At 43.4% G+C, this 26,574-nt stretch overlaps 3 protein-coding genes across 3 annotated transcripts; 1 reads left to right on the top strand and 2 right to left on the bottom strand.

Annotated features, from left to right (window-relative positions):
• Positions 1-218: 218 nt before the first annotated feature.
• Positions 219-10,081, bottom strand: LOC109477383 (FYVE, RhoGEF and PH domain-containing protein 6-like). Its single transcript, XM_019778624.1, has 19 exons — positions 9,216-10,081; positions 8,717-8,869; positions 6,340-6,404; positions 6,140-6,170; positions 5,729-5,880; positions 5,325-5,481; positions 5,079-5,166; positions 4,651-4,701; positions 4,405-4,463; positions 4,119-4,190; positions 3,870-3,938; positions 3,554-3,714; positions 3,080-3,188; positions 2,825-2,965; positions 2,483-2,582; positions 2,070-2,242; positions 1,499-1,684; positions 1,264-1,361; positions 219-315 (listed from the first exon to the last, which is right to left on the bottom strand). Exons 1-19 carry the CDS (start codon positions 9,672-9,674, stop codon positions 279-281), a joined length of 2,361 nt encoding a protein of 786 aa, XP_019634183.1. The 5' UTR covers positions 9,675-10,081; the 3' UTR covers positions 219-278.
• Positions 9,694-15,643, bottom strand: LOC109476967 (proteoglycan 4-like). Its single transcript, XM_019777984.1, has 5 exons — positions 15,634-15,643; positions 11,815-12,699; positions 11,017-11,247; positions 9,811-10,875; positions 9,694-9,719 (listed from the first exon to the last, which is right to left on the bottom strand). Exons 1-5 carry the CDS (start codon positions 15,641-15,643, stop codon positions 9,694-9,696), a joined length of 2,217 nt encoding a protein of 738 aa, XP_019633543.1.
• Positions 15,644-17,127: 1,484 nt separating this feature from the next.
• On the top strand, positions 17,128-26,343 carry LOC109477450. The gene is made up of 18 exons (XM_019778732.1): positions 17,128-17,336; positions 17,548-17,948; positions 18,267-18,544; positions 18,792-18,947; positions 19,292-19,386; positions 19,735-19,986; positions 20,271-20,408; positions 20,755-20,898; positions 21,183-21,281; positions 21,464-21,612; positions 21,765-21,951; positions 22,135-22,280; positions 22,512-22,711; positions 23,227-23,407; positions 23,815-23,985; positions 24,274-24,497; positions 25,056-25,155; positions 25,488-26,343. Exons 1-18 carry the CDS (start codon positions 17,282-17,284, stop codon positions 25,908-25,910), a joined length of 3,399 nt encoding a protein of 1,132 aa, XP_019634291.1. The 5' UTR covers positions 17,128-17,281; the 3' UTR covers positions 25,911-26,343.
• Positions 26,344-26,574: the final 231 nt, after the last annotated feature.

Below are 26,574 nucleotides of genomic sequence, written 5' to 3'. Positions count from 1 at the left end.
TAAAACGTAGTTGAAGTACTAAAGCATAATCTGCAGTGTGGAATGAGTGGTTTTAGAGATTGTTTCATATTGTAGGTTCATCAGTATTGTTACAAAGAAGTAAAATTCATTCTCTTATAAAATAATTTTCAACACCATGTTTGTAAAATGAGTTCTGACAAATATAAGCTCTGCAAATATTTACTTACCGGTAATTCCAACATTAACCTATTATATAGTAATGGTAAGCTAAAATCATTTTACAATAATCTTTTCTGTATTTTCAATGCTGTAGAGTGTTACAACACAGTAGCATTCATCATGGCAGCCACCCACCTGTAAAAACAAAGAAATAACTGTAACAGTTGCAATTAATCATCAGTTTTGCTTCTTTTCTACAGTATGTCTGATTGTTCTAGGTAATGACATATTTTCATGGTGTGTCAACATGAAAATGGATTAGTCACAACTGCTGTTTCTTATCTGATTTCAGGGAATATACATTACCAGTGCCTTTGTTATTTTCATTAATTAGTAAAGAACCATAAAAGACTACAGTAATTGTACCCTGTATGAATGCATGATCCAATTTCTTTTTTGAAATAATAACTTTAGATGCATTGCAATCTGTGTGTGCTAGTCTTTATTACAATAATTGTTTTTGATTAGGACTTAACATTTTATGGATGTGATGTGACTGTACTGTGTTAGGAAGTGTGTATTGAGGTTGATATCATTGGTGATGTACACCTTTCAAACAAACTCATAGACCAGAGCATTACAGATGGAGTTTTTGGGATGTTCTGTATTAGCAAATTGAAGAAATGTGTTAGAGAGAAACTGTTCTACATTTAACTAGGGGCATGTACCATATTATGATAATATCTCAGGTTGTATCATTCCAATCAAATATCTAGAATTTAATACTCTAATAATACAAGAAAGAAGAATTTGTGCAAAAAAATAATTTTTGTTTGATAGTTTGTGCAGCACATTTTTTCTTAAGCTTCCCTCCCACTAGCCTTTCTGGTCTGCCCAACATATATGTAGTACTATGTAAGCACAACAGAAAGAACATTTCTCAAAATTTACATGTACATATAAGGAACAAACTCAGACTTTGTTTCTTCCATCTTGTTTTTCAAATAAAGGAGATCATCTGGTCTGTCCAGCATACATATATTTCAGACCAACAGATGAAGCTAACCTTACATGTAGATATGGAGAAAACAGTGACTTTGTTACATCTTGGAATTGACTTTGCAAATAAAGAAGGTTTCTCACTTCTTACTGGCTGCCTTGTCATCAGTGCGGAAGTAGACATCAGGACGACCCTGGTGGGCCAACTTGAAGATCTGGTCTGGGGGGGTGTCTTCTTGGGCCTGGAGGGAGGGGTGGTGAGAAAGAGATTGAAAAAACTGTAAATCCCACAGAATAGAACACTTGCCTTTTTATGTAGCTTACAATCATTTACTTGTTCTCTACTTCATTTTCTGAAGAAAATACATTTAATGCGTACCTCTGTGAATGTGGTGACGGTGAAGCCCAGGAGAGGAAGGCTCTCTAGCGCAGCCACGTCCTCGCTGGCCTTGTAGGTGTACAGGACCTTGTCTTTCAGCACAAACCACAGCTTCCTCCAGCCCTCACGCTTTGTCTTCCTCTGCAGGTAACCACTCATGTCTGAGTTCACATTGTTGGCTGTCACCTGGAAAATACAGCTTATGGTCAGGGAACAGAGGAAAAATCACAGCTTTCCCCCCTCTTTTTGTCTTCCTTTGCTCATGTTCAGGTTGTTAGCTCTCACTTGAATAAAATCTATGCATGTTTTTCAAATAAAACATCACCAAAGAAGGAAAACCTGGAGGCAGGAAAATAATGACACATTTTGATGTACTATATGGATGTGGACAGATGGCGAGAAACCTCTCTTTGCAATTTTCCATTTCACAATGGTAATACCTGGATCCAAACCTACATCACAATTTAATGTTTGTTTCTTCACCTATCTATTTTTTCGTTTATTCACTTAGTGGTGTGATAAATATGCTGAGTGGCTATTAACATCCATATATACATGTACATATATTCACCTCTTTCAACACAGATGGGATGGACTTCTTTGCTTTTCTTGCTGTTTTCTTGAAGCTCTTGAAGCGGGCTTGGATTGTTGCTCGACTCAACCTAAACCCTCCCCTCTGCTTGTCTGCACTTGTTTTCTCAGGACTGCCAGCTGCACTGCTTCCGTCATCATGAGCCTGAAACTCTAGGCAATCAAAGACAGGGAGAAACGTTTGTCAGGGTTGGTCTGTTGCAAGTCTTTGTCTTTTCTCAGTGGCAAGTAAGTCCATTGCACATCAAGAACAACAACTAAATGTATTCAGCAAACATTGGTTTGCTAGAGTGAGTCAATGTTTGCTAGAGTCAAACTAAACCAGATTAGTGCTATTATAAAAAAGAAAAACTTCCTTGCAGCAATGGAGAGATATAACAAATGGAGGTTTACCTTTGGAGAGAGTTTCGTAGCACTCTTCGCAGACCCTGACTGCCTTGTAGTCCAGGTACTGCAGCGGAGCCCGGTTAGCTGAACAGGTGCCACAGACAACCTGCAATCAACAACCAATCAATCAGCCAATGGACCATGTACACAACTGACTAGACAGACCTGTGAAATAAAGCATTGTGTACACAAATTTTCAAATGCCTAACACTGGAATTTTGACTTTAATATTGAAAAAAAAAAAACAGCATAGTAAGTTGCAGGAAATGATAGATTCAAATACTGAAGCAACCACTGTAAGTTACATTCACTTGATGTGTAGCTCTACAGATCTTATAGACAGCCAACCTTTCCACAAGCCCTGCAGTGATGTCTCCTCCAGGTGACAGTAAAGTCACAGGTACAGCCCATACACATGGTCACCCTGGAGTCAGGGATCCACACTGGAGCCTTGTACCCCAGCACCAGGGAGTTGGACTTGTCTCCGGGCTGAAGAGGAATGAAGAAGGATATACATGTACTGAAGACTGAGTGCATTACTGCAGTCAATTCTGTAAAACTCATGATTGAATTTTGCACATGTAGATGAGGGGTAATACTTACCACAGCATCTACATGTCTCACAAACTCATCAAAGGTGCTCCTCTTGGCAGCGTTGTCTCGGATGGCATCAGTCAGGGCCTGCATCCAATCATCTCTCTCCTCAGGAGAGCTGGGACCAATGAGGGGAGAAAGTGAAGAGTCCAATAAGAAGACAATGATGTTTCAGTGGTATGAATCCATCATTCACATGGCTTGGTATGACTTAAGCCTATTTACCGCATAGTTTTTCAGAAGGCTTGTAGTTGGATGTCATTTATCCAATCATTGCTCTGCTCAGAAAAGCTTAAAACAGGAGTGGTTACTAGTAGCAACACCACAGGAAACCTTTCATTTATATCTCTCATTTGCACCTTTTGTGAAGGATTCCCCACAGCCGCTCAACTTACAACAATCTGTTACCCAGAGCATTTAATGAACTGTCACATAAGAGGAACATTTCTTACACCAGGTGATAGATGAAGAAGCAGTACTTACCTAGCTGATAGAGTGAAGGACCTCTGCACACTGATGATGCTGAGCTCATTGAGGAAGTCCTGCACAGGTTTCATCACCTTCATGCCTGCCAGCTGCAGCATGTTGTTCAGTTTGTACATTCCACCTTGGATGGGAGTACAGTACAGTAGGGCATCGCTCATCTGTGGCAAAATTTAAAAAAAAATCATATAACTCAATATATAAAAAGGCCATTAACCAATCATGCAACGATGGAACAAGGTGGACTAGTTGGAAGGTTAGTGGATGTGCACCATGTAAACTGACTTGTTTCCATACTGGTTGATAAAGGACATACCAGAAAGAACATCCTTGGCTGCATCTCCTTCCTGGACAGTTTCTTCAGCATCCCTTCCTTCAGCAGTTTCTATGGGAACAGATGGGTGTGAGCAACATTTTTCTTCTTTAACTTCTTAGTCCAAGCAAGACATGTCAAGTCTTATGAAGTTATGACTGCAGACAACCAAAACCTACAACAAATTACTAGTATAATGTACATGACACATTGTGTAGTTGATGAATGAGATGAATAGTAAAACCATCTTACCCTGCCTGGCTTGACGATCTCATGCTGGCCAATCAGGCTGTGCTGGATCCGGAGCAGCTTCTCAAAGTTGTCCTGCATGGGGGATATGATTGAATATGTGTACTGTACCAGAGTGCAAAGCGCTAAAATCTAACTGACAAAATCTGATCCTACATTGTTTCAAGTACAAATTGTACATGACACAAAATGACTTTCAAAATTGATAATATAATCAACATATCTGCCACATGCAATGAATGCTTTCTTTCATATTTCAATTCCCTTGTTGTCAGTGTGTTAAACTCACCCCTTGTTTCATGCCTTCATTAGCATGGTCAGCTACCTCACTAACTATGGATAAGGCCACTGGAATAAAGAAAAAAGTCTGGTCAAAATACTGGTATGCATTTGTATGGCATGTGTTAAGACTATAGATTATTATTCAGGGTTCTCGATCAAAGATGCAAAATAATGCAAATCAACAAAACTTGATGAATAAATGCACCTGATTTTTATTAATAAAGTACACATCAAAGAATTACAGAAATCCTACCTTTTGTATCCTTGTAGTCAGGAGACTCTTCTGTCAAGTGCTTGAGATAATCTGAAAAAAAAAACAGTTCCCAACTCTTACCTTCAAGTTTCATGGGTTCTTCAATGTGCTTGAGTAATTATCATACTTAAACTTTTTAAAAAATTGTGGTGTGAAAGTGATATTGCACCAGTTTAGCTTAACAGAGAAGACAGATGCTTTATAAAGTATTACAAGGTTCATTGTACTGGATAAAGTTGCCTATAGCTCTCTTTCAACAAATAACTTGAACAGTGAAGTATGTCCTAACTCCTAATGCCCTTTCCTAATGACTATGACCCTTTTCAGCAACATGCAACAACAGCAGGGATTCAAACTCATAACCTCTTGGTTCAGACGTGGGGTCCCTGACTACTTTGAAGTAATAAGAAATGATAATGTAGAGTTACCATCCAGGAGCAGCTTGTACTGAGGGATCCTCTGGACGGGCTTCAGCATGTAGTGTTTCACTGCCAGGTTTGCACATCTGGGGCTCATCTGGAATATTTCGATATGCTCTATCATTTTCTATTCCAAGGTTTCTCTCAATGTGTTGAATAGCAAATTCAAGTGCATATTCAATACATGTAAAAACACCTGTATTACAATGAAGTGGGAGTTCAGAGAACCAAGAAATAGAATTGGTGTGGCTTTACCTGGAATTCCTTGACAGTTGCAGCAAATTTGGGCAGACGTCTACAGGCCTCGTCCAGGGCAGAGGTGGACTTCTCAAAGTCCTTGATGTAGGTGGTGTACAGCTTCAGGTACGGACCCTTCTTCACTATCACATCTGCAATACGTGGATCCTGCTCCCTGTACGAGTTGGTAAGGAAGAAAATGTTATATGCTAAAACAAACTCTTTTTCTTGGCTTGACTTCACTGTCGAAGATTAAGGGCCTACAACAAACTACAGGTAAGCAACAGCACTAAAACATTCAATGAAATCTGATTACATGTCTACTACATATAGGTGCACCAGTATGGTAGGCTACTATGATGCCATCATGAAAACCTTTGGATTGAAATGAACATAAGAGACCACGTGAGTGTGTTCTGTACCAGTTTGCCACTCTATCCTTGAAGTCCTTGAGAAGACTTTCGTTGAACTGCTGAAGTTGTGGAAGGTAGAGCAGAATCTGGGTCATGCTGGCCTCGTCAATTATGGCCTGACCCGACGCCTCACCTGCTGCAGCCACTACTGCTCTGAAGTCCTGGGGTGGAAAACAACACGTCAAACATGTACTAAATTGTTACCACCTACATTTGTGTCAATGGGAAAAACTTATCTGAGTGACCACAAAAAACTTGCCACAATGACCAACTTTTGTAGTGGTAGTCACTTGTAATGTGTACAATCTGACTGATATATACTATACCAAATCTACCAATGTCTTTTACCCATGTGATTGTTGTTCAGCACCAAGGACAGGACAAATATTTTTGTTGTGAAGTGTTGGATTACATGCTTACCTCATTCAAGAGCTTTAAAACATCCACAAACCTGCAAGGAGAAAAGTGATCTTTTTCAGAACTCTTCATAAAACAACCAGACTTCCTTAAGAATATTTGAAAATTATGAATGAAAATGTTAAGGCTGGGAAAAAGAGTTTTCCAACTTTGTTCTGGAATGTATTCGGAAAATCATCTAAAAACCAAGTCAGTATACTCACACTTCTTCTGATGACATGATCTCATGGGCAATGTAGAAAGCCTTGTCCCCCTTCAGTGCTGGCGGCTGAAAGTGAACAGAGGTTATTCTGAACTAGCAAATATTAGAGGCTTCACATGCTTTCAAACTTGCCCACTCTGTCCTGTCTTTTAGAACCAAGATGAAAGGACAAGTAGCCAAAATAGCAGTACCCTGGCTTAAGAACTGTAGAGTCCATTAGCCTAAAAAAATTAAGTACAATGATTTGGCTACCCTGGAGGCCTGGGCTGATATTCTCCAAACACCCAACCAATTTAGAGCTGGAGAGAGTGCTGTATTACTAGTAGTCTCACCTTAAAAGGGAAAATTTCATGTAAATGTATGTCAAGACATGGTGATTTTTCAGTTTGAATCTTACAAAGCCACAGAAAAGGAATCACAGGAAGTAAAGACATGGACAAACAGTAAAACAGTAAAGAGCCAACATATTCATACAAAGTCAAGAATCATTTATTACTGATAGATTGTAAATCACATCCGTTAATGTACTGTTCAAGATCATTCAGATTAACAAAATGTAGGAACAAGTGAAGATTTAGAAAAACACTTGAAGAGCAAAGCATCGTTGACTGACACAGAAGATTTAAAATCATGACAGGAAAGTGAGGAATCCGATATATATCCAATACTTCACATTAATGTGCCATCAAATTAAGTACATGATTTGCTAATTAACATTAAGGACAGTTTTAGACAAATCAAGGATTTCTACAAATGTTAAGCTGTAGACTATCTAAATCCTGCGTCTTCTAAATTTCAAATCCATAGTTATTACATATTACAAAAGCACTAAAGGTAAATATGATAACTAAAGGGGAGGAGGAGTAAAATTAAAATTGAAATCTATGGAAATGATCAGATTGGTTTTTAAGTCATCAATCAGGAGTAGCATTCCACCACCAGCACAAAAATGCCTGAAAACACAAACAAACCAAAGTCTGAAAATTAGTACAAAAAGGCCAGACTTAGGGAATAAGCACAAGAAGGGAGGCAGGCCGCACCTTTGCTAGGAGGCAGTTAGGCACCTACTTCTAAAATATACAATTTGGTTATGCTTTATACACCCTCCTTACAAGCAAATACTTGGTTAGGTTTTCTTTTGTTAATTGTAGCATACCAAAGATTTTCTCAGTGTACTATGTGTTACCATATTGCACTATTGGTTAACCTCTTTGCAATTGAAATTATAATAGACAATACATCAAATTGAATCAACATACATTTCACTCTATCATTGACAGAGTCTACTGAAACTCGTATAGAGTAGTTTTGGTTACTTATCATATTGCAGGTCAATGTATCAAAAAGGTTAAGGCAAGAATATATAATATCATGGCTTGGTCCTATGTACATATAGAATAAATACAATATATCTATAGATACAACAGTTATAAGAACATGTCACCAGGCAAAAGTGGTCACAACTTGACTGCAACACTGATGCATCTTTATCAACAATGCTTTCCTGAGCATATTTGTCCTTGTATGTAAAGTGACATTTGTGAAGGTATCAAAATGGAGCCTTCATATCTGCTTGGAGCATCTTACATGACATGACTCTTAAAATAACAACTCTATTTACCCAGGTACGCATCCCAGTAGGCAAGCTCTTAGTATTTCCTTGTTCATTAAATATAAGGGACAACATACACTTCACCTCTCCATAAGTGTTGCAACAATAATCTTCCATTTTGATCTCATAGTTGATGATAGGAGTTTTATAATGTTTATAGTAGGTGTGTACCTATGGATTTCCTAAAAAGAGGGTGTTTTAATCAAATCCTTTTACAGTTTCATCACCCATTTCTCAATCCAATCCTGTTTCTCTGCCTTAAGCCTAGATTTCTCCCTCCTACGCATAAGTGCCTCCTGCCTCTCTTCCATGTCGCGACTGGACGACGGCAGGGTCAATGACCTTTCCCGCGCCCCCTCGACCGCTCCGCGACCGTAGGGAGAAAGAGTTCGAGACCTCCGTGCGGACAGAGGCGGTGGTGGCGGGGCAGGCCTACTTGGTCTGGAGGGGGTGACTTTTCCTGAGGGGCTGGCTGAGGCCATAGGGAGAGGTGAGTGAGAAGACTGGACCTGCTTTGATAGAGAGAGAGGAGGAAGGTAGAGATCAGTTTAGATGGACAGTCAACAGTGACACTTTCAAAGTCAAGACATAGGACTAGTAAGGGACAAGTTCCGTTGTACCTTGAGGTGAGTGTATGCTACACTCCAACACAGGTTAGCTTTCTTGCAGTTGTGTTTAATGTTAACTGTCTACGTCTGAGTCAGAAGCATGCATACCTTATAGACCACCCATCACACCTCCCTCCAACAGTACCAAACAGCCTTACTATGTCTGCCTTGCTCCCTTCATCCTGCCCTTCCTCCTCATCTGAAGACGAGTCTTCCTCCTCCTCCTCAGAGCTGTCAGCCTCCTCCCTGGCCTCTGCTGACCCAGACTCTTCTGAGTTGGAACTGGCCTCACTCACACCTGATAGCCTGGCCTGAGGACCAGAGACACAAAATGGATCAGCCCAAACACAAAGACATTGATAAGTAATACATGATGTAGACACTTAAAATTAGAAGTAGTAACTTGAACTGTAAGTAGTCGAGCAACTAGAGGAAAGCTGTACAATTGTGAATGAATGTTGAGGTGTGCAAATGTTGTAATTGAGGGACAGTTGTACATACATGAAATATGAAAGGTAAGTCTTCACAAACTTAATCATGAGCTCGAGATAGGTTAGTAAAAATTTTTATCTGGCAGCAATATCTAGAAGGCCCTCTACCTAATTATTCAAAACACATCTTAAAGTTTGTGAAAGAAATTCATATGAAGAGACATACCTGGTCAGTGCCCACCGTCTGGTCATCCTCTGGGCTAATAGTTTCTGAATCTTTTCTTGGCAGGGGCGCTGGTGGGCGGTCCTCAGGAATGCCCACACATCCTGGTGACCTGGGGGGCTTGGGTGGGGGTGTAGCTGATAGTCTCAGTGGAGAAGGGCTTGTAGTGGGCTTGGGAGGGGGTGGTCTTGGTGGTCTGGTTTTCTTAGGAGCAGTTTTTGTTTCAGTCTTTATGTCGTCGGCAACAGGGGAATAGTAGTGAGTCGTCTTGTCTTTTTGAGGCATTTTAACTGCAGGGATTACAGGTTCATGGTACTCGTGGTCATCCACTTTGGGGATGGTAGGGTTCGCGTAAGGCTCTGGTTCAGCATAGTCACTACTGTCATCAGTATGCTGGGGGTCTGCGTAGTCATACGTGTGGTCAGTCTTCACATCTTGTTCCTCTGGTCTTTCCTTAGGCATGGAGTAGTAGTGATCTTCTTCATCTTGTTTTCTTGTTTTTCCTCCCTTTTGGAAGAGGCAGCACCCATTTCTTCATATGCATCACTCTCTGATGTGTCATCCCTGTCCCCAGCAGTTTCATTCTTGTACAGATCACCTTCCTGGTTCATGTACAAGTTGTCTGTGCTGTCAGCCTGGTTCTGGTAGAGATTTTCCCCACTGTTCGCTTTCACACTTGTGTCCATGTCCATGTATTCTGCATCCACGTCAGGCCCGATATCTTCAGCACTACCGCCACTGATGTTCATATCTACATAACTTCCTCTACTATTTCTTGCACTGCTTTCTTTTGAGTTATTTTCTGGAGGGGTTGGTTGAGATGGTGTTTTGGGCATAGTAGGTTTTAGTGTTGCAGAAGGTGGTTTGGGAGGTGGGGAGGTTGGAGGGGGTATCCGATGCTGAGAGGGACTCGACTGTGTATTTGCCTCTGAAGATGTTTCTTCTGTGGGAGGAGGGATGTAGAATGTGGACTTGGGTACCACTTTCTTCCTGTCCTCTTCTCCCTTGCTCTTGCTACGACTGAGCTTTCTTTTGATGAAGCTGTCCCTCTTTGGCTCTGATGATAGTGTGCTGTCTGGGTTTGGGCTGCTTTTCTTCATTGTTAGCTTTTCCTTCAGGTTTTCAAATGGCGCTGGCAGTGACGGTGATCTCTCTTTCGAAGAAGACTTTTCGTCAGGCATGCTACCACCTGATGATGACAATCTTTCCTTCGAAGGAGACTTATCTTCAGATGTGCTTTCAGAAGGAGCTGCAGGAGTTGTGATACCAGTTTCAGGTGTCTCAGCTGAAGTTGATGCTACAAATGGTGGAGGTCTAGGTGGAGCGGGAGCTTTCCTGCTTGGTCTAGCTGGCTTTATGGCTGGCGATCCTACATGTGTACCTTTTTCTTTGTCTGTGTGCTCCTCATCTTCGGGAGAAGTCTCGGGTGGGGGAGGAATGTGCAAGACAGGTTTATCTGTCCTCTTGCTGTCAGCATCCTTACTTTTGTTGGGAGACTTCTCAAAGAAACTCCTTATTCCTGAAGCTATTGTTGAAGAAAAGTGAGTTTTCTTAGGCCCCTTCTTGGCAGTGCCTGGAACAGGTGAGCTATCAAGCTCTGAATTTGGAAGAAAGACTTCTTCCGAGGAGCTTTCAGGTCTCTTAGGTGCAGACTTTGTCCTACCTACAGGTGAAGGATGCATTCTATCTGACATGGAGTCAACAGAGGTGCTTTTCTGCACTGCAGGCTTTGGTGGCGTTGGATCTGATGGTACACTTTCCAGTGGCTTACTTTGGTCAAGTGTACTGGAGTGTAACACATTACCTGCAGAAACTGCCTTCTGTTTGAGAAATGGAGGAGGAGGAGGCCTTCTTGGTGGTTTCACCATTCTGCTGCCTTCTCTCTCCTTAGGTTTGACATCGGCAGTTTCTTTTCCCTTGTCTCCTTCCTCCTTAACTACATCTACAGCCTTAACAGATCTCCTTGGAGCAGGGACTGGTCTTGGTCTCTCTTGTACTCTTTTCTTGAAGTCTGATCTAGTTGGAGTCACATCATCTAAGGAGTCAAAAGACCTACTTCTAGCTATCAACGTAGTACGAGCTGGACTTGCGTTAGGTGTGTCAACACTGCGTAGCCTTTGTGGCTTGTAAGGTACGGCAGGAGGAGGGCCTCTGTCCAAGGGTGACAAGTTATCTGTAGAATCACTGTGGAATAATTTCTCTGCATCAGCTTTATCAAGAAGACTGTTGAGGGAGCGACTTCTCCTCTTCAGGGGACAGGGTGGAGCTGCTGGTTTGTTCAGCCTACGTCTTATGTTTGCCTTCAAGTCACCACCATTTTGAGGAGAAAACATATGATGTCCTTCCTTCTTTGATGTTACTGCCTCATGTATTTGATTCTCATGATCACCTAATGATGACCCTGAAACGAAAGTGAGATTTCTTGGAGACGAGGCCTCATTTACTACCACTGATGGCTTTTGGCTTGGTGGAGGAGGGGGAGGCGGTTTAGTTGGAGATACAAATTTACTTTTTTTCTTTCTTGGAGGGGGTACGAGTTCCGCATTTTCTTGGTCATGACCCTCAGATTGTGAGGGTTCTACAGTTCTGTTAGCAACCTCACTGTCAAGTTGTTTCTCTTCACTAGAATTCACGTTTTCCCCCTGCTCCTGTTGTTGACCACTGGAAGCACTTGTTACATCCTCGACTGAAAAATTTGCAACATCGGCACCCAGACAACCTTGACTTTTGTCTGCTACAGAGCCTGTAACGTCCCCATGTGTAACCGTGTCCTTGGGTGACTCACAAGTTTCTCCTGGGTCACCAACTTCTGCTGTTTTTGTGTTCATAACCTGATCCACTTTATCTTTGTCCTCGGATTCCAAAACCCCTCCATCATCCTCTTCCTCCTCTGTTTCCCTGGGAAGGCCTGCCTCCCATTTATCTATGGCATTCTCAAGTAGTTGGAGTGCTGCTTCAGCATTGTTTTCCTCCTCACTGTTACCCTGACTGGCACCTACAGGAAGCTCACTGGATATTCTTCTTGGTTTAGGAACTGGGGGCTGAGACATTTTTGTTGGGGACAGGGGTTGCTGTTCTGTGGCTGAAGTTTGTATTCTGTCAGAGTCTGTCACACATTCTGTTGATGTAGAGGAAATAGTGATTGGTTCATCAGTTGGACTAACTTTCTGCTGGCCCGAGTTCACACTGGATGCTTCTTTACCATTTTGTGCAGCTTCTGGTCTCTTCACTTGGTCGACAATTGAGTCTGGTGATTCTGTAGATTTCTCAGGGATTTTAGTAGGCGCAGACCTTTCTTCAGCAGCTGTGCTTTTCACAACCTCAGCTTGTTTGTGTAGAGAGTGTGTAGATGTGGTCCCATCTGGTTTTGTAGAGATGGCAGTGACAGGTGCAGGTTTTGGATGAGGCTGTGGTTTGACAGCTGCCACTGCAGGCTTCTTGGGTACCTGAGGTTTGGGAGCCAGGGGCGGCCTTCTAGGGGAAACACCTGCAGGAAATCAAGGAAAACATATCAATGATGATTGTCTGTTTACATTACATGGCTCCCAAGTCAATGCAGCATGGATGGTTTTAGGTAGTCATTAGGTAGACTCTTCTTGAAAGCCATTTTAAAACAGATTATGTACATACCTGTATTGTAAACCCTGGAGGTAAGGAGACAGATAACAGAGTTTAACTATGATGTCAACTGACGGCATTTAGCTGATTTTGTGCAGATTCGTCATCTTCCACAAGTCATCGATCTTGAGCAACAGCTATGGTAACATTACTAACAGTCATGACAATATCAATTTATAGACACACCTTTTTAGGCTTGGCTTGCCATGCATTTGTTGCAGGTGATACGAGAAAACAAAAACAACGCTTTCAAGTACAAGCTGTCACAAAGCCTGGAGCTTTTGTTTCCAGCATTCAAAAGCTTTCTCCAAATTGGTAATTCTATCTGGCGAAATGTTGTTAGACATGGTTCACACATTCCTTAAGAGGTCATTCACATTTACTTGCTGAATTTACCTATTTACTTCTGGCAATGAGGCAAAATGTAACTGTATCTTATGACAATCTGAAGCAAGACTACATTTGTAGGTCACCCTACTCAAAGAACCAGCCTTTGCCCAATGGAAATAGAGTGAACATTTGGCAGAAGAGAAACATAAGAAGTGTTGACATGTACATATTCTGGTGTACTAACCACAGTGCTTATTTTTGAAGGGTATGGACTGTGAAGTTATGAAAGGTAACTGGTTTCAATTCGCTACAGGTTAGTTTTGGCTCCGAAACAGGAATCCGTTAATCAGCCTTGGAATCCAGCATATCTGCAGGGCAAATAGAGGCTACTTTGTTTGTCTGTAACTCACTCAACCAAGTCCCCAAAACTATAATAGGGAAACTACTAGTACCATTCATTGTAATGTAGTATAAGTAGAGTGATTTCTAACATCTTGACTTCATTTTTGGGTCTAATTTATCCAGGCTTAATTCCATGTTCGGGATACAAGCTGTTGCCATACATGCACAGATCATAATTGATTTGTCTAATACATATGTGCAAATACATCATATCTCTCCCAAAAGCAAGTATTGATATTCTTGCCTACCAATTTGTGATACAAGTCTTCAAACAGGATGTAAAGCTGAATGAATATTTGATAAGCTATAAAAAGAAATGTCTGTGTTTTATTTGATTACCATATATGTTGAATAAGCATCGCCTCATATCATCCGAGAACCAATACTGTATGAAAATATGATGTTAAACTGAACCATAACACATCTCACACTAAAGCACCAGTCTCATGTGAGCAAGAATGCCCCCCTAGGGGTGTGCTAGTCAGGAAGTCAAGTCCAGCTGGCGTGAGCCCAATATTCAGCCATGATCAAATTCTGTTTCTGAATTTTTTGCAATATTAATACATACAATCAAATTACAATTAAAATAAATTAAATGCCATGGCAAACAGTAGACTTACCAGTATATTGTTTTTTGTAATATCATTCTGAATAGTAATACCTACATACTATACGTCTTATAAGCTTGAGTAGTATACTTACAAAATGACTATGCATGAAAGGTTTGTAAAATCATACATGTAGCTCAGCTATAACAAGAACATTAATTTCAAACAGTACTACTAGTACCAGTACTAACTGAATGTTCTTTGGGGGAGGAGCTACTGTATGAAGTATGAGTGTTGTATGCAGTAAAAACAATTTATGTTTTTGTGTGTCTTCTAACAAAACTGGAATTCCGGATCCTAGGCCTACCCCTGGCATTACATTGGCATGCTAGTGCTATTTCCATGCATAATCAACATTCTAACTTCCGGCTATTGGCGACCTGAGGTGCATGTAGAACCCACTTAATTGTCCTTCATGCGTGATAAGTTAACAAGCTGGCATGACTCATTTTACATGAAGTTACAGACTAGGCAGTACACATCATCAGATTCCTTATAAATAACATATAGTCTGCAAGATAAAAATGTCAACACGTAATAATCACGGAGATAAAGGAAGTATTATTATCTTGAAGAATTGCTCAGTCATACAAACATATGCATGTTTTTCTTGGGGCAGCAGATTAGCTAGGTGAAAGTCTTCTGGTCAGCCAAAATAGGTTTGATTTGCAGAATCAGCTTTCTTTTACACCACTCCTGGGCTGCCCACAATAATTTCCAAGCAGATGTTGAGATAGAAAAATGTAACATTTGACCTTGGGATGCAGACTTGGATCTCTGCAACTTGCAAACTTTCTCTCACTATATTCTTTTCCCAACTGACTGCAATACAGCCAAGACCAATACATGTAATGTTATAACTATAAGAAAACTGTTTGTACATTTGGTTGCTAACTGTATTATTGTAACATACACATGCACATTATGAACAACAAAAATTGACCACAGCTCCACCCCTTTGCGTACACAACGTGGGAAAAACAACAGGTGTTACAAACAACAGGTGATCCTTTGTCGTACCGCAGGTGTCAATAACTCACCTGCACACACCTGATACAGCGTCGTCCGCAGGTGAGGCCTTCAGCTCAGAGCACGAGCAGACGACACAACATTACCTGTCAGTTTAGGGATATCATTTCCATCCAAACTGTCCTCTCTTCCTCGTCCTAGTACTTTGGAATTCGCCTGACCACGGGGGTGCGTTAATAATTCACGGACAAACTACTGTGGAGTGCAAAGTTTATGCCCGGGTATAAATTTGGGGCAGAGACCTTCTACAAATGTTGACAGAAGGCCGGATAAAGGGAAGATGACCACCTGACGAGCTTGGAGGGATATTTAAATCGGGGCAACCCCTGACAGCTGTCAAACAATTCGTACCTCGCCGTTTGGAAGATAAGAAAAGTGACATACACAACAGAAGTCATGACATGGAAAGGGGAGGGGGGCGGACTGACGCTCACCTGAATTCATCTTGGAAACTTTCCAGTTTTTCCTCCCTCCCTCGCCTAGACGGTATTTCTAGAAACCTGTAGAGTCTAAAAAGCAGCTGAGTTGATCCTGGCAAGTCGTAGAGGAAGCTGCCATCGCCTGTAACAGCGGCAGTGGGAAGAGTCGGGGGCTTCTTTGGGCCGCCGTCCGGCTCGGGATATCGCCATTTCCTATCGTCTGATTTGTCCCGTTCGCGTTTCCCTCATGACGTCACCCCTCTCGGTCCCAGGACACTCAGACCGGAAACGGTGCTCGTGACCTTGTCAACTGGTCGTTCGATCAGATAACTATCAAACATCTAGAAATAGGATGTTTGGAATCAGAAAATAGAATGTACTCGGCTAGAATTGATTTAAAATGGTACCGGGCAGAGAATGTTGTGATCTCGCCACCAACATCTGCTTGAATATTTAATACTCGTGACCTTTTCGCCCTTGCGTATGGGACAGGACACTACGGAAGTGAGATACATATTGAAGTATTCACTCACATAAAATGGCACTCTCAACTACTAGTATTAATCTGAATGACTATATAGACGTGTGAAATAACACTCTGTTGTTGAAATAGATTTTTTTTTCAATACTGGTGTTTAATGCTTGACACAGTATCGCACGCACTTGGATAAAGTACATGTGTTTTAGTACTCTCTTGCATGCCTCTTTTCTAGCATTCAAGAGAATAGGTTGGCTCATTGAGTTCAGCTGCATAATGATATTGAAAGGCGCTGGGTATTAAAGTTCCTCTTTTTTTTGCTTTAAATCTTTATTCATGGTGACGGATCAAAGTATAACGTAATGATGACAAGCTAGGAAGTTCCGCTTTTTCGCCTTGTTACAGGAGCTACTGGCTACTAAGAAACCATATGACGCCCACGTGCACGTGATACAAGCAACATACTAGTATTGCATTATCCTGTATATAACTTCAACCTGCAAACAGCAGATTCATGTTTCCAGACGGTGACGTTGAAGTAATAACTTTATGCAGTATTGTACTTTGCCGTTAGGAGACGCTATTTGTTCAGGCCACTGATGAGCTTTTATACAGTAACAGATACTGATCGATAAATCAATCGCTGTGTGTCATACATGTGAAAATATCATCAATTTCGCAATCACTGAGTGGAGTGTGGTGTAGGCTATATTCTATACGTACTTTCCAGTTTCTTAGGTTTAAGGATAACAAATATTGTCATTGATATTTAGGGCTCTTGTGTTTTATTGTTTGCAAATATACATGTAATTTGCATGCTGCATTTCACATAGCTATTGCTTGCCATAATCAACAATCTATATTTACTTCTTGAGATATGACCCACAAAATTAACCTACACACAAAAGATCTGACCATGGTAACCAAAGGAGGACTGTTCCGCATTCTATGTAAATTCGCAGGCTATTGTGATCCGGTGAGTCACCATCACAAGAGGCACCATTGCGTGGGAGTTCTCGATAGTTTCGGTCATGTGTTTTGGCTGAAATTGAAAGCGCTGTAGTTTTTTTCTACTCGTAGAGTACGTACGGTTAACTAAGTTAACCTCCTTGATTGATTGTAGAGTACGGTCCTCCTTCCTGCAATTTAGTAGAAAGAACTATATTTACGCTACATCGTTTCGTCATGAAGGGCTGTCTGTCGGCGCTCTTTGTGTCCCTCTGTGTCGTTTGTGCCAGTGGTAAGTCCGTTTTCATCTTCTCCAATCATGTTGTAAGAACATTATTCAATGCTACTTATATGCATCGTCTTGTCTTTTTATAGTTATCATGAATATATTTTCATTTTAACAATGTCAAGTTGATAATTATTGTGAATAAGAAAACAAACAATGTTGCAGCAGCATGCTGTTTGTTTAGAATGTTAACGTCGTTCTGTACTGTACTTTTTAGGAACTTCGGCGCCGCACACCACAGAAGCCTCGCTCGTGTCCAAGCTGGTAAGCGGAATTCCAACCGACCGCCAGCCAACAGTGCATGTCGGTCATGGTCACAACCTGACAACAGAGACCGCCAGCCTGCCGACGGCGTCCTCTGCCGAGACCACCACCGACAGACCGGTCTCGACGGCGACCAAACCTCCGCTTCAAACCTCCACGTCGAAAACGGGAAGTGCCGACGCGAGTGAACCCGGCAGCGGTCTCGGCGTGGTGAGACACCACAGACCGCTGACGTTGTTCGGCCAGCTCGGATCTCCTCTGGCCTCGGCCCCGCAGACCAGAGACCCGTCATGCCCGCCCGTCAACGGGAGTGAACCGCCACAGCTGGTGACTTCAGACGGGTTCTACAAGAAGGTAGGAAATGATAATACAAATTCACGATAATACACGTTCATCTTTATTGGTCATCAGAGTGCCATTTTTGTACTGCATTGTATGTACCTGATTGAAAGTTCCGCTTTCACGTTAGCTTTGTCGTCGCGCATGAATTAAGTTTTAACAGAGTCCATTTTTCTACCCCTTTCTTTCTATCTCTCTGCCTTCCTCTCTCTCTCTCTCTCTCTCTCTCTTTCTCTTTTTCTCTCTCCCTTTCGCGTGCACTCCTATATATTCTTTCTCCATTTATTTTCTCATCTTTTCCTTCTTTTCTCTCTTTCATTTCCCCCCCTGCAGGTGACCGAAGACCGGATAGAAATCCTGGCCACCGACGTTGCTCTGGACGAGACCAGCGCTCTGTTCGACCCCTGCAAGGACTTCTACCTGGAGACGGTCAGTCTGACCATCAAGGGGCACCTGAGATGGCGGGGGAGGAACGTGTACATCTCGGCTGTGAACCTGACCGTGGCCGGGGACAGCGCGGCTGTGGACGTGTCCTACATTGCTCACGGGCAGCCGGACTGGGACACCCCCGCACAGAGTGGTACCACCCAGGGGCAGGCTGGGCAGGACGGGTGAGTTTAATCTCCAAGCAGATGCTGAAAGAAAGATAGCAATGTCTTCTGAAATGGTTCTGTGACAGAAAACATTAACTAGTCTCATAGACACAAGAAGGTAATACGGAGAAAGACAGACAGGCAGACAGACACATGCATTGTGCTGTTACACGTTTCTTCAAGTCACAGCTATAACATGTTTATACGAGTTATAGTGGTAAACCATGTTTACAGCCATATGATATTCTTGAATTGTGAACCTCAGCCAAACCGGTGGAGCTGGTCAGAGAGCGGGGAACGCGACGCTGTACGTGGGGTTCCTGTTCGGCGGCCGGCTGGAGGTGCTGGCCCGGGGAGGGTCGGGCGGACAGGGACAGGCTGGCGGGGACGGGCACGTGGGAGCCGCGGCACAGCCTAACCAGTAAGTACACTCTGGTTCATAACATTGGCCTAGTATTATAGTGTAGCAAACTCCAGCTCAATTTGGGTCTTTGGCAATCATAACCAAGACGATTGCTCAAAGTGCCTGCCTAGTTAATGTTTTATCGTGGAGCTAGCTATAAAATGACACCTGTTTCTCTTGTAATCATTTTGAGACCTCAAGATTACTGATTGCATCGTTTTGGGAAAAGAGTAGTCGAAAAATTTAAAACATAGAGTAGCAGAATATTCGGACGACTGATGATTCTAATACCGGGACAAAAGGTCACAGAACGCCACATCACACCCATCGCAGGTTGGTTGATTGTCTATGTTGTGTTGTAGGGATCGTGACGCCTGTTGTCACGGGCGCTCCACGGCCGGCACGACTGGCGGGAAGGGAGGGGACGGCGGCAAGCCTGGGCAGTCCGGAGACGGAGGTAAGGGCACGGCAGGAACGTAACAGTAACAGACAGGCACACAAGAAAATTCAATTCGGGGGACGTACAGCTTATCAACACTAGGAAAAACAGTTGCAGTATATTTGACACATCAAGCAAACAGCCCAAAGTATCAGTACGTGACGACAAGTAAACTTGTTCCAACATTTAGCACAAACAGCAGCTACAGTATTTGACTAGAAGATGCTTTGATTATACATTATCTTGTGTCGTTACATTGTCGTCTTCAAAATTTAGCTGTTCTTCACTTATGTGCTTGTAGCGCGTCAATTTGATGCCTTGCAGATTCTTCTTGAAGTCCAGTAAAACATGACTATTTTCTATCAGGCCCTGGAGGTGTCATCACCATCAGGCTGTTGAACAAGACGTGGGAAGATCTGGACATTCACAACCTCCAGACCCTCCAGCTGCCAACAGCTGACGTCAGCGGCGGTCCTGCCGGTCCCCAGGCGGCGGCAGGGAAGCCCGGGCCCGGCGGACCAGGCGGGGGAGGGTCGGGGACACACTGCTACAACGCTGGGCACTGGTACGACCATCACTGGCGCTGTGAGGGACCGTATGCTCCTCCCGGGCCTCAAGGTATATACGTAGCACTGAAACACACTCCGTTGTCATTTCTTCCCCCATTTTGTGGCAATAATATGCATGCACATGAACTTCTTAAGCAGCATGTTCATTCATAATGTAACGAGAAATTTATATTCTGTAGTTATGTAACTACAAAACAATTCAAAACTATGAAATGCAAGGCTTTGAAAGAAACAGACGGACAAAATCAGTGTTGCATCATAATCGGGCATATGTCGATGAGTCAATGAATTTTATTTGTTTGTTTGTTTATGTTGTTTGTTTGTGCTGACCAGGTCCCTCAGGCAACACACCGCCGCCGGCCCCTCCTGGTCATCCGGGGTCTCCAGGACAGGCGTCCGTTGACGTCATCGACTTTGAGGACATCTCAGAGCACATCTCCCCGGAGATGGTACAGATGACGTTTAGACAAGGTGCGCTGTTTCCACTCTTCAACATCATTTTATATTTTGTCGGCCGTAGATTTTGGTTACAGGACATTGAGCTAACCCCTGTTAGAACAGAAGATGTGGGGGTGCGTAGCGGCAGAGTGCTCGACTCGGAACCAAGAGGTCCTGGGTTCGAGTCCTGACATGCCACCGATCTTGTGCCCTTAGGAAATGCACTTTACACGACTTTCCTCCCTTCGCTCAGGTGAAAATGACTCAGTATTGTATTGTCCCCTGTATTGGTGGCGGCATTAATATAAGTTGAAAAAACTTGAGTGTGCCGTCACCACGTCTGTCAAAATGATCTTCTCTGATCGTCCTTTTCCCCCAGGTAACAGGTACTATAAGGAGGGTGACGTGGAGGCGGCCCGGAACGTGTACCTGTGGGTGTACTTCACCATGCAGAACTCCAGCCGGCCCGAGCTGAGGGGACACGCACGGGAAGCCATGATCTACCTCATGCAGATCCAGCACGGTCAGTCAGATGGCTGTATGTTGTCTAGATTTCGACACTTCAACTCTAGCACATCATGCTACTGAAAGGGCCAGTTCTTAGTACTTGCCCGTGGTCCGGCGTTGAAAGAGCAGGAAAATGTCTAGCTCCCCTCGTGCACTTAACTCATACATAAGTTTATATAGATTCTGTAATTTTTTTACGACCAGGTTCAGCTTACGTGATTCGTCCTTCAATACATGTATGATAAAAAAAATAATATCTCTTTCAATCAAACGCATGGAACATTATTATCTCTTATGTAGGACTTGACTTCTGGGCCCACGCGCAGAACAACATCCCGATGAACTCCTACAGCAGCATCTACGCCTACCTGTCCACCGATATCGTGCCTTATGCTATTGGTGAGTTTCAAGGTTAAAATTCAGGAATATCTTTCCTTAGAAAATGACAACAAACTGTAGTAGCTATAGCCCCTTTCGAGGGGCCCGAGGAGACGAAGCAGTGCTTGTGTTCCTGAAGATCGTTCCGTAACCCCGTGGCATTGTTGTATTAAAAGTAACCTTTGCCTCGTTTGTTCCTGTAGATGTGGAGAAAGACTACAACCTGTACTTCGCGGAGGCGACGTCTGAGGAGCAGAAGATGGTTGTAGCCAAGAGCAGCATGGACCACAACAAGTTCACCATCACGGTCCTGGAGAAACAGAAGATGGAGAAACTGGACGAACTCACACAGGTGTTTCTTAACTTATTGTCATTCAAGCAGTGAGATATTATAAGTTCATGAAGACCGTGACATTTTCTACATTTCGTACTGCGTCATCATGTCTACAAAGTACAGGAAACTTTGTCTTAACTGAAGGTTTCTTCTTGTTTGTTTTCTTAAAGATCCAGTCCGAATTGCATGACCTGGAGCAACAGCAGGCTGTGCGGTTGGCGCGTGCGCAGGACGCCACCGCGGAGTGCCAGGACGCCATAGAGGCGGATCTTGTCCACAAGGCCACGGCGATCCACTTCAGCGACATCCTCAAGATCGCAGGGGCCGCCATCAAGATTTATACTTCTATCTACACAGGTTGGGAATCCACGGTTTTATGATAGTACGTAGTTTGAAGTAATGAATTTCCTGTGATGTTTTGAAATTGCACACCTTGTCACATATATTCATCTTATTACACACTGTACAGACTTGAATGATGCTTAAGGAACGATGATATAAACGTTGATATTACACTGATGTGAGGTCTTTATCTAACAGGTGGACTGACCTTGGGAAGTGGCATCAACGACATCATCAGCGCCTTGGAGGCTGGGAAGAAGCTGGAGGGTCTGGACTTCTTAGACCAGCTGAAGGGAGTCAAGACGATCATTAAGAACATCTGGGGCATCTGGGACAAGGATAAGGTAGGAAAAAACTACTTGCACTAACTGTACCATGTCTTGATTCAGATTCCCAATGATTTGACCTGCCTGTGGACATGGTGTTGTCACCTTTTTCATTGTACGTTTTGACATGATTCCATTCGCAAAGGCATGTCATAAGAACCAAGCCAGAGAGAGATCTCAGAAGAATATCTCAAGATAATATCAAAACAATATTGTTCTAACATAATATTGTCTTTTCTTTTTTTTCAGGGCATCATTAAGTCCGACCTGAAGGACATAGAAGAGCAGTACGAGAAGATCAAAGACACGCTGGACCACCAGGGGCAGGAGAACCAGCAGAAGATCGTGGTGGACGGGAAGAAGTTTGACGAACAATTTGACAAGTGGCTGTACCTGGCGCAGTGTCGGGACGCCAAGCCGAGGATCCAGGCTTATCTCAATGTCACACAGTAAGCGGCGTCTGTACATTTGATATGTAAGGCCGGGACAGAATTGATCAAACTGCTACAGATCTTTGGAGGTGTAAATCATGTCCTCAGGCTTTTGATGAGCGACAGTGGCCCTTTAACTCATATTTTGGTCTCTTTCTCCCTGTTAGAGCCATACAAGTACATGTATAAGTTTGTGCATTATTGTGCTGTCTTGCTGACCCACAATGTAACTCGTCTCTCGTTTTTTTTTGTTTACCGAAGGAATACATATTGTTTTTGCTCTGTTCCTTCTTCTTCCGTTCCACTGACCTGGTCAATGACCTGAACCAACAGACCGTCTGTCACCATGGTAACTGGTGTTGGGTTACATAATGTTGCAATTTTATATTAGGAAGGATTTAGACTCCTGTCACCATATATGTGAATGTGTTTGGGTAAGAATTAACAGAGCAGACCATATGAAAAGGTAAACATCATGCATTTGCTTTGCAAATGTTACTTTTCTAATTACAAGTCTTTTTTTCCTCCCGCAGAGCGGTGAATGACAAGCTGGTTCACCACGACGCTGTCGTCATCAAGATCCACAGTCTGGACGCGGAGATTCAGGTTCTCCAGCAGCAGAACGCGCGCCTGCGCAGTGAGACGGCCGCGGTGTTCGACCCGACCATCATCAGTTACGCCATGGCCATCGGCAGGGTGTATGTGCAGCTCAAGGTGGGTCCGGGCTTAGCTGGGAGAGGGGGGGGCGTATTCTTATCATCAGGTCAAGGTTATTTCCAGCTGCCTCGTACATTCTGTGTTGATCCAAAGTACAGAACAACTTTCCTCTTCTCTTTTTGTATTCATGTTTACCGAAGGAAAACATTGTTTTTGCTACGTTTCTTCTTCTTCTGTTCCAAACACTGACCTCTGACCTGGCCAATGACCTGATTTGTTGACGTACATCATGTTGCAATTTTATAGTGGGAGGGATTTATATTCCTGTCTTATTTTGCTCTCTAACTCATTAATGAAGAACACTCAAAGTTCCCCAAAACAACACCATGGAACACTGCTCCCCATATCTGCTTCAGATAGTCGACCCACCATCGTTAAAGCACTTTTCTTCTTTCTCCGTGCAGGATTCTATCGTGGACCAGATGAAGCGGCTGCAGGAGGCGTATAACTACCAGTTCCTGGAGCGGCGGCCCTTCTCGTACGACGACTCGCGCATGGCCATGATCGAGGCCTGGCTGGCCAACAACCGGATATCCATGCTGCAGCGCATGGAGAAGATCGGAAATGACGTACAGGTGAAGACACTTCTACTTATTTTAAAGGCTTTACGGCGATAAAACCTGTTTTATAGCTTCAGTCACTGGGAGCTTCCATTTGGACTTGTTTTACTTTGGTAGTTGCTAACAGTAAGCAATACTAGTACCTCCGGATTGGCGTTCACTTCTACTTAAGAAGTCAGGAAACGTTTCCAACAATGTGGGAGTGAGATGTCTTTTTTTGCCGTTAGGATATTTTGCATCTTCCATAAAGTCATTAAAGTACGAAAATGGGAATTTGTGGACTGTAACGTCTCATTATTTCAGGTGTTCAACGCGGACTCCTCTCCCATGACTAACACCATCGTGCTCCGTCGCCTGGACCTGGCGGACGACTTCGCCCAGTTCGACAACGGCACCGAGCTGCCCTTCGTCATCAGCGGGGCGGAGGACCTCCTCATGCCGATGACTCACGTGCACATGACCGACGTCAAGGCCTGGATCCCCGGCGTCCGCACGGAGGACCGCCACGTGAAAGTGTGGCTCAAACGGTACGATTTTATTTTTTTGGCGTATTACTGCTCACATTACTACGGTAGATTTAGTCATTTCATCATCATCATCTTCGCCGCTGTAGTCATCTATCGACGATGCGGGCCTCCACCGCTCTCCACTGTCTTCTGTCCCGTGCTGTCCTTCGGGCCCCCTCCCAAGTGATACCCATCACTTCTAGGTCTCTCATGGCAGTTTTTTCCCAAGTCATTTGTTCCCCCCCCCCTCCTTCTTTTTCCTTGTGGTACCCAGTTCAGTGCCATCCGAGGGAGGCGTGTTCTTGGCATCCTTGCCACATGACCAAGCCATCTTACTCGCGCCCTGCGTACCAAAGTAGACAGGCTGGGTTGCCCTGTTCTCCTACGTACTTCCTCGTTGGAGATGTGTTGGTGCCACCTAACTATCAGGATTGTTCTTAGCCATTTAGTCATTTAGTCTTACCTGTATTACGTCTATACACCATAAACACTCAATACCGAAATTCCATTAGCAAAATTCCAAGTCAAAATATCATTATAGATGAATGAATTGGTATGATTGTGAACATGGTCCCACAGATACGGCACGTCCTTGGTGTACGACCAGCAGGGCGGGATGTGGACCTTCACACACGCTCCCCGCACCATGCTGTTCCACTACAACACCGGCAGTCTACAGGTGTTGTCTTATTATCATTTTCACAGAAATTACACGCAGTGATGTATACTCAGGCGGTACCGCTTATGCTAGCGACAACACTTGATGGAAAGGAAAAGATAAACACACATGTAATGTGCAGGTTTATGTATAGTAATATGTAGAAACCCGACGGATAAGGTAACGATAAGAGTGCTTACTTAGAATCATGGTGGTGGCTAGAGGCGACAATGGCAAAGATGATAGTGATAATGATAAGATCTGTTATGTTCATAGAAATAAGAACTATAATGATAAGAACGATGATAATAATAATAATAATAATAATAATAATAATAATAATAATTTTGCAGGTGTATTCCAAAGCCGACATCCACCAGGCTAGCAGCGACTACGTCACTCTGAGTCCCATCGGTCCGTGGACGCTGGCGGTGCCGAGGGAGTACAACCCGGGCGTGGACGTCAGCAGGGTGCGGGAGATCCACCTCCAGCTCACCCTCACCTTCCTGCCGTGCGCCCAGCCCGTCTGTCCGCCCCGCACCAGGCAGGTCAACTTCACGGACGCCGGCGCGGGCTCCACCGCCGAGTTCCGCGTCCAGGACACGGCACAAGTCGTCGGCGCGGGCTCGGCTGCCTGGGTTGCGGTGCTTGTAGTGCTTGCTGTGTTGTTCTGTGGGCTGGTTGTAGGGATCGTGTATGTTCGCAAGAGGCGTTCGGGACAGTCTCCCCCGGGCCACAGTGAGACAACACCGCTGACAGCCAACACGGCCGTGTAAGCTGCTGTATCAAACATCGACCATGAAAGCAATGAGCTAGAGCATAATGATATTGCCATTCTGAATATCAAATGCTTGATGAGAGGAAATACTGTTACTGCTAACTTTACCTGAACCAATTTTGCTACTAGCATACGTAAGTACGGTCTATCTGAAAGATTGTTCCGAAAGCTTTTGTTGTTGTGTGTGCTGTATAGAGTTGATTCTAACTTTCTTACAATCACAGGTGAATAAGAACATGCAGTTCTGCTATAAAATTAAGGTCTATTACCCATCGTTGTATTATACACATTGCTAAGTCAAACTTAGCAAAGCCAGATTTAGCTATACTGTGAACTATTTTCTGTTATTTCTGTTTCGCAACTCATCTATCTTTTTAAATTGATTTGTTTTGTACTTCAGCACTCGGGAATGAGTTTTCAATAAACTTGCTGTCATACTGAAAAATGAAAGACACGCCATACTTGATAGTACGTTCCAATATTTAGAGTTGTACAGCGCCAAAACTCCAGTTTGTCTTCCTCCATATATAGTTTATTACTTATCGAACACAGCGGGAACACATGGCGCATCTGTAGTGTGTAAAGGCAAGGTTAACTTTGGGCGGCCCAGTGATGACGTCACCGTGCTCCCAATGGCGCCCACTCGTGTTGTTTTTAAAGAA

Source organism: Branchiostoma belcheri, unplaced genomic scaffold (genome assembly GCF_001625305.1).
Source record: "Branchiostoma belcheri isolate BF01 breed outbred unplaced genomic scaffold, Haploidv18h27 scaffold4, whole genome shotgun sequence".
Taxonomy (NCBI): domain Eukaryota; kingdom Metazoa; phylum Chordata; class Leptocardii; order Amphioxiformes; family Branchiostomatidae; genus Branchiostoma; species Branchiostoma belcheri.
The sequence above is the reverse complement of the archived record's forward strand: the minus strand, read 5'-3'. Positions and strand labels throughout refer to the sequence as shown.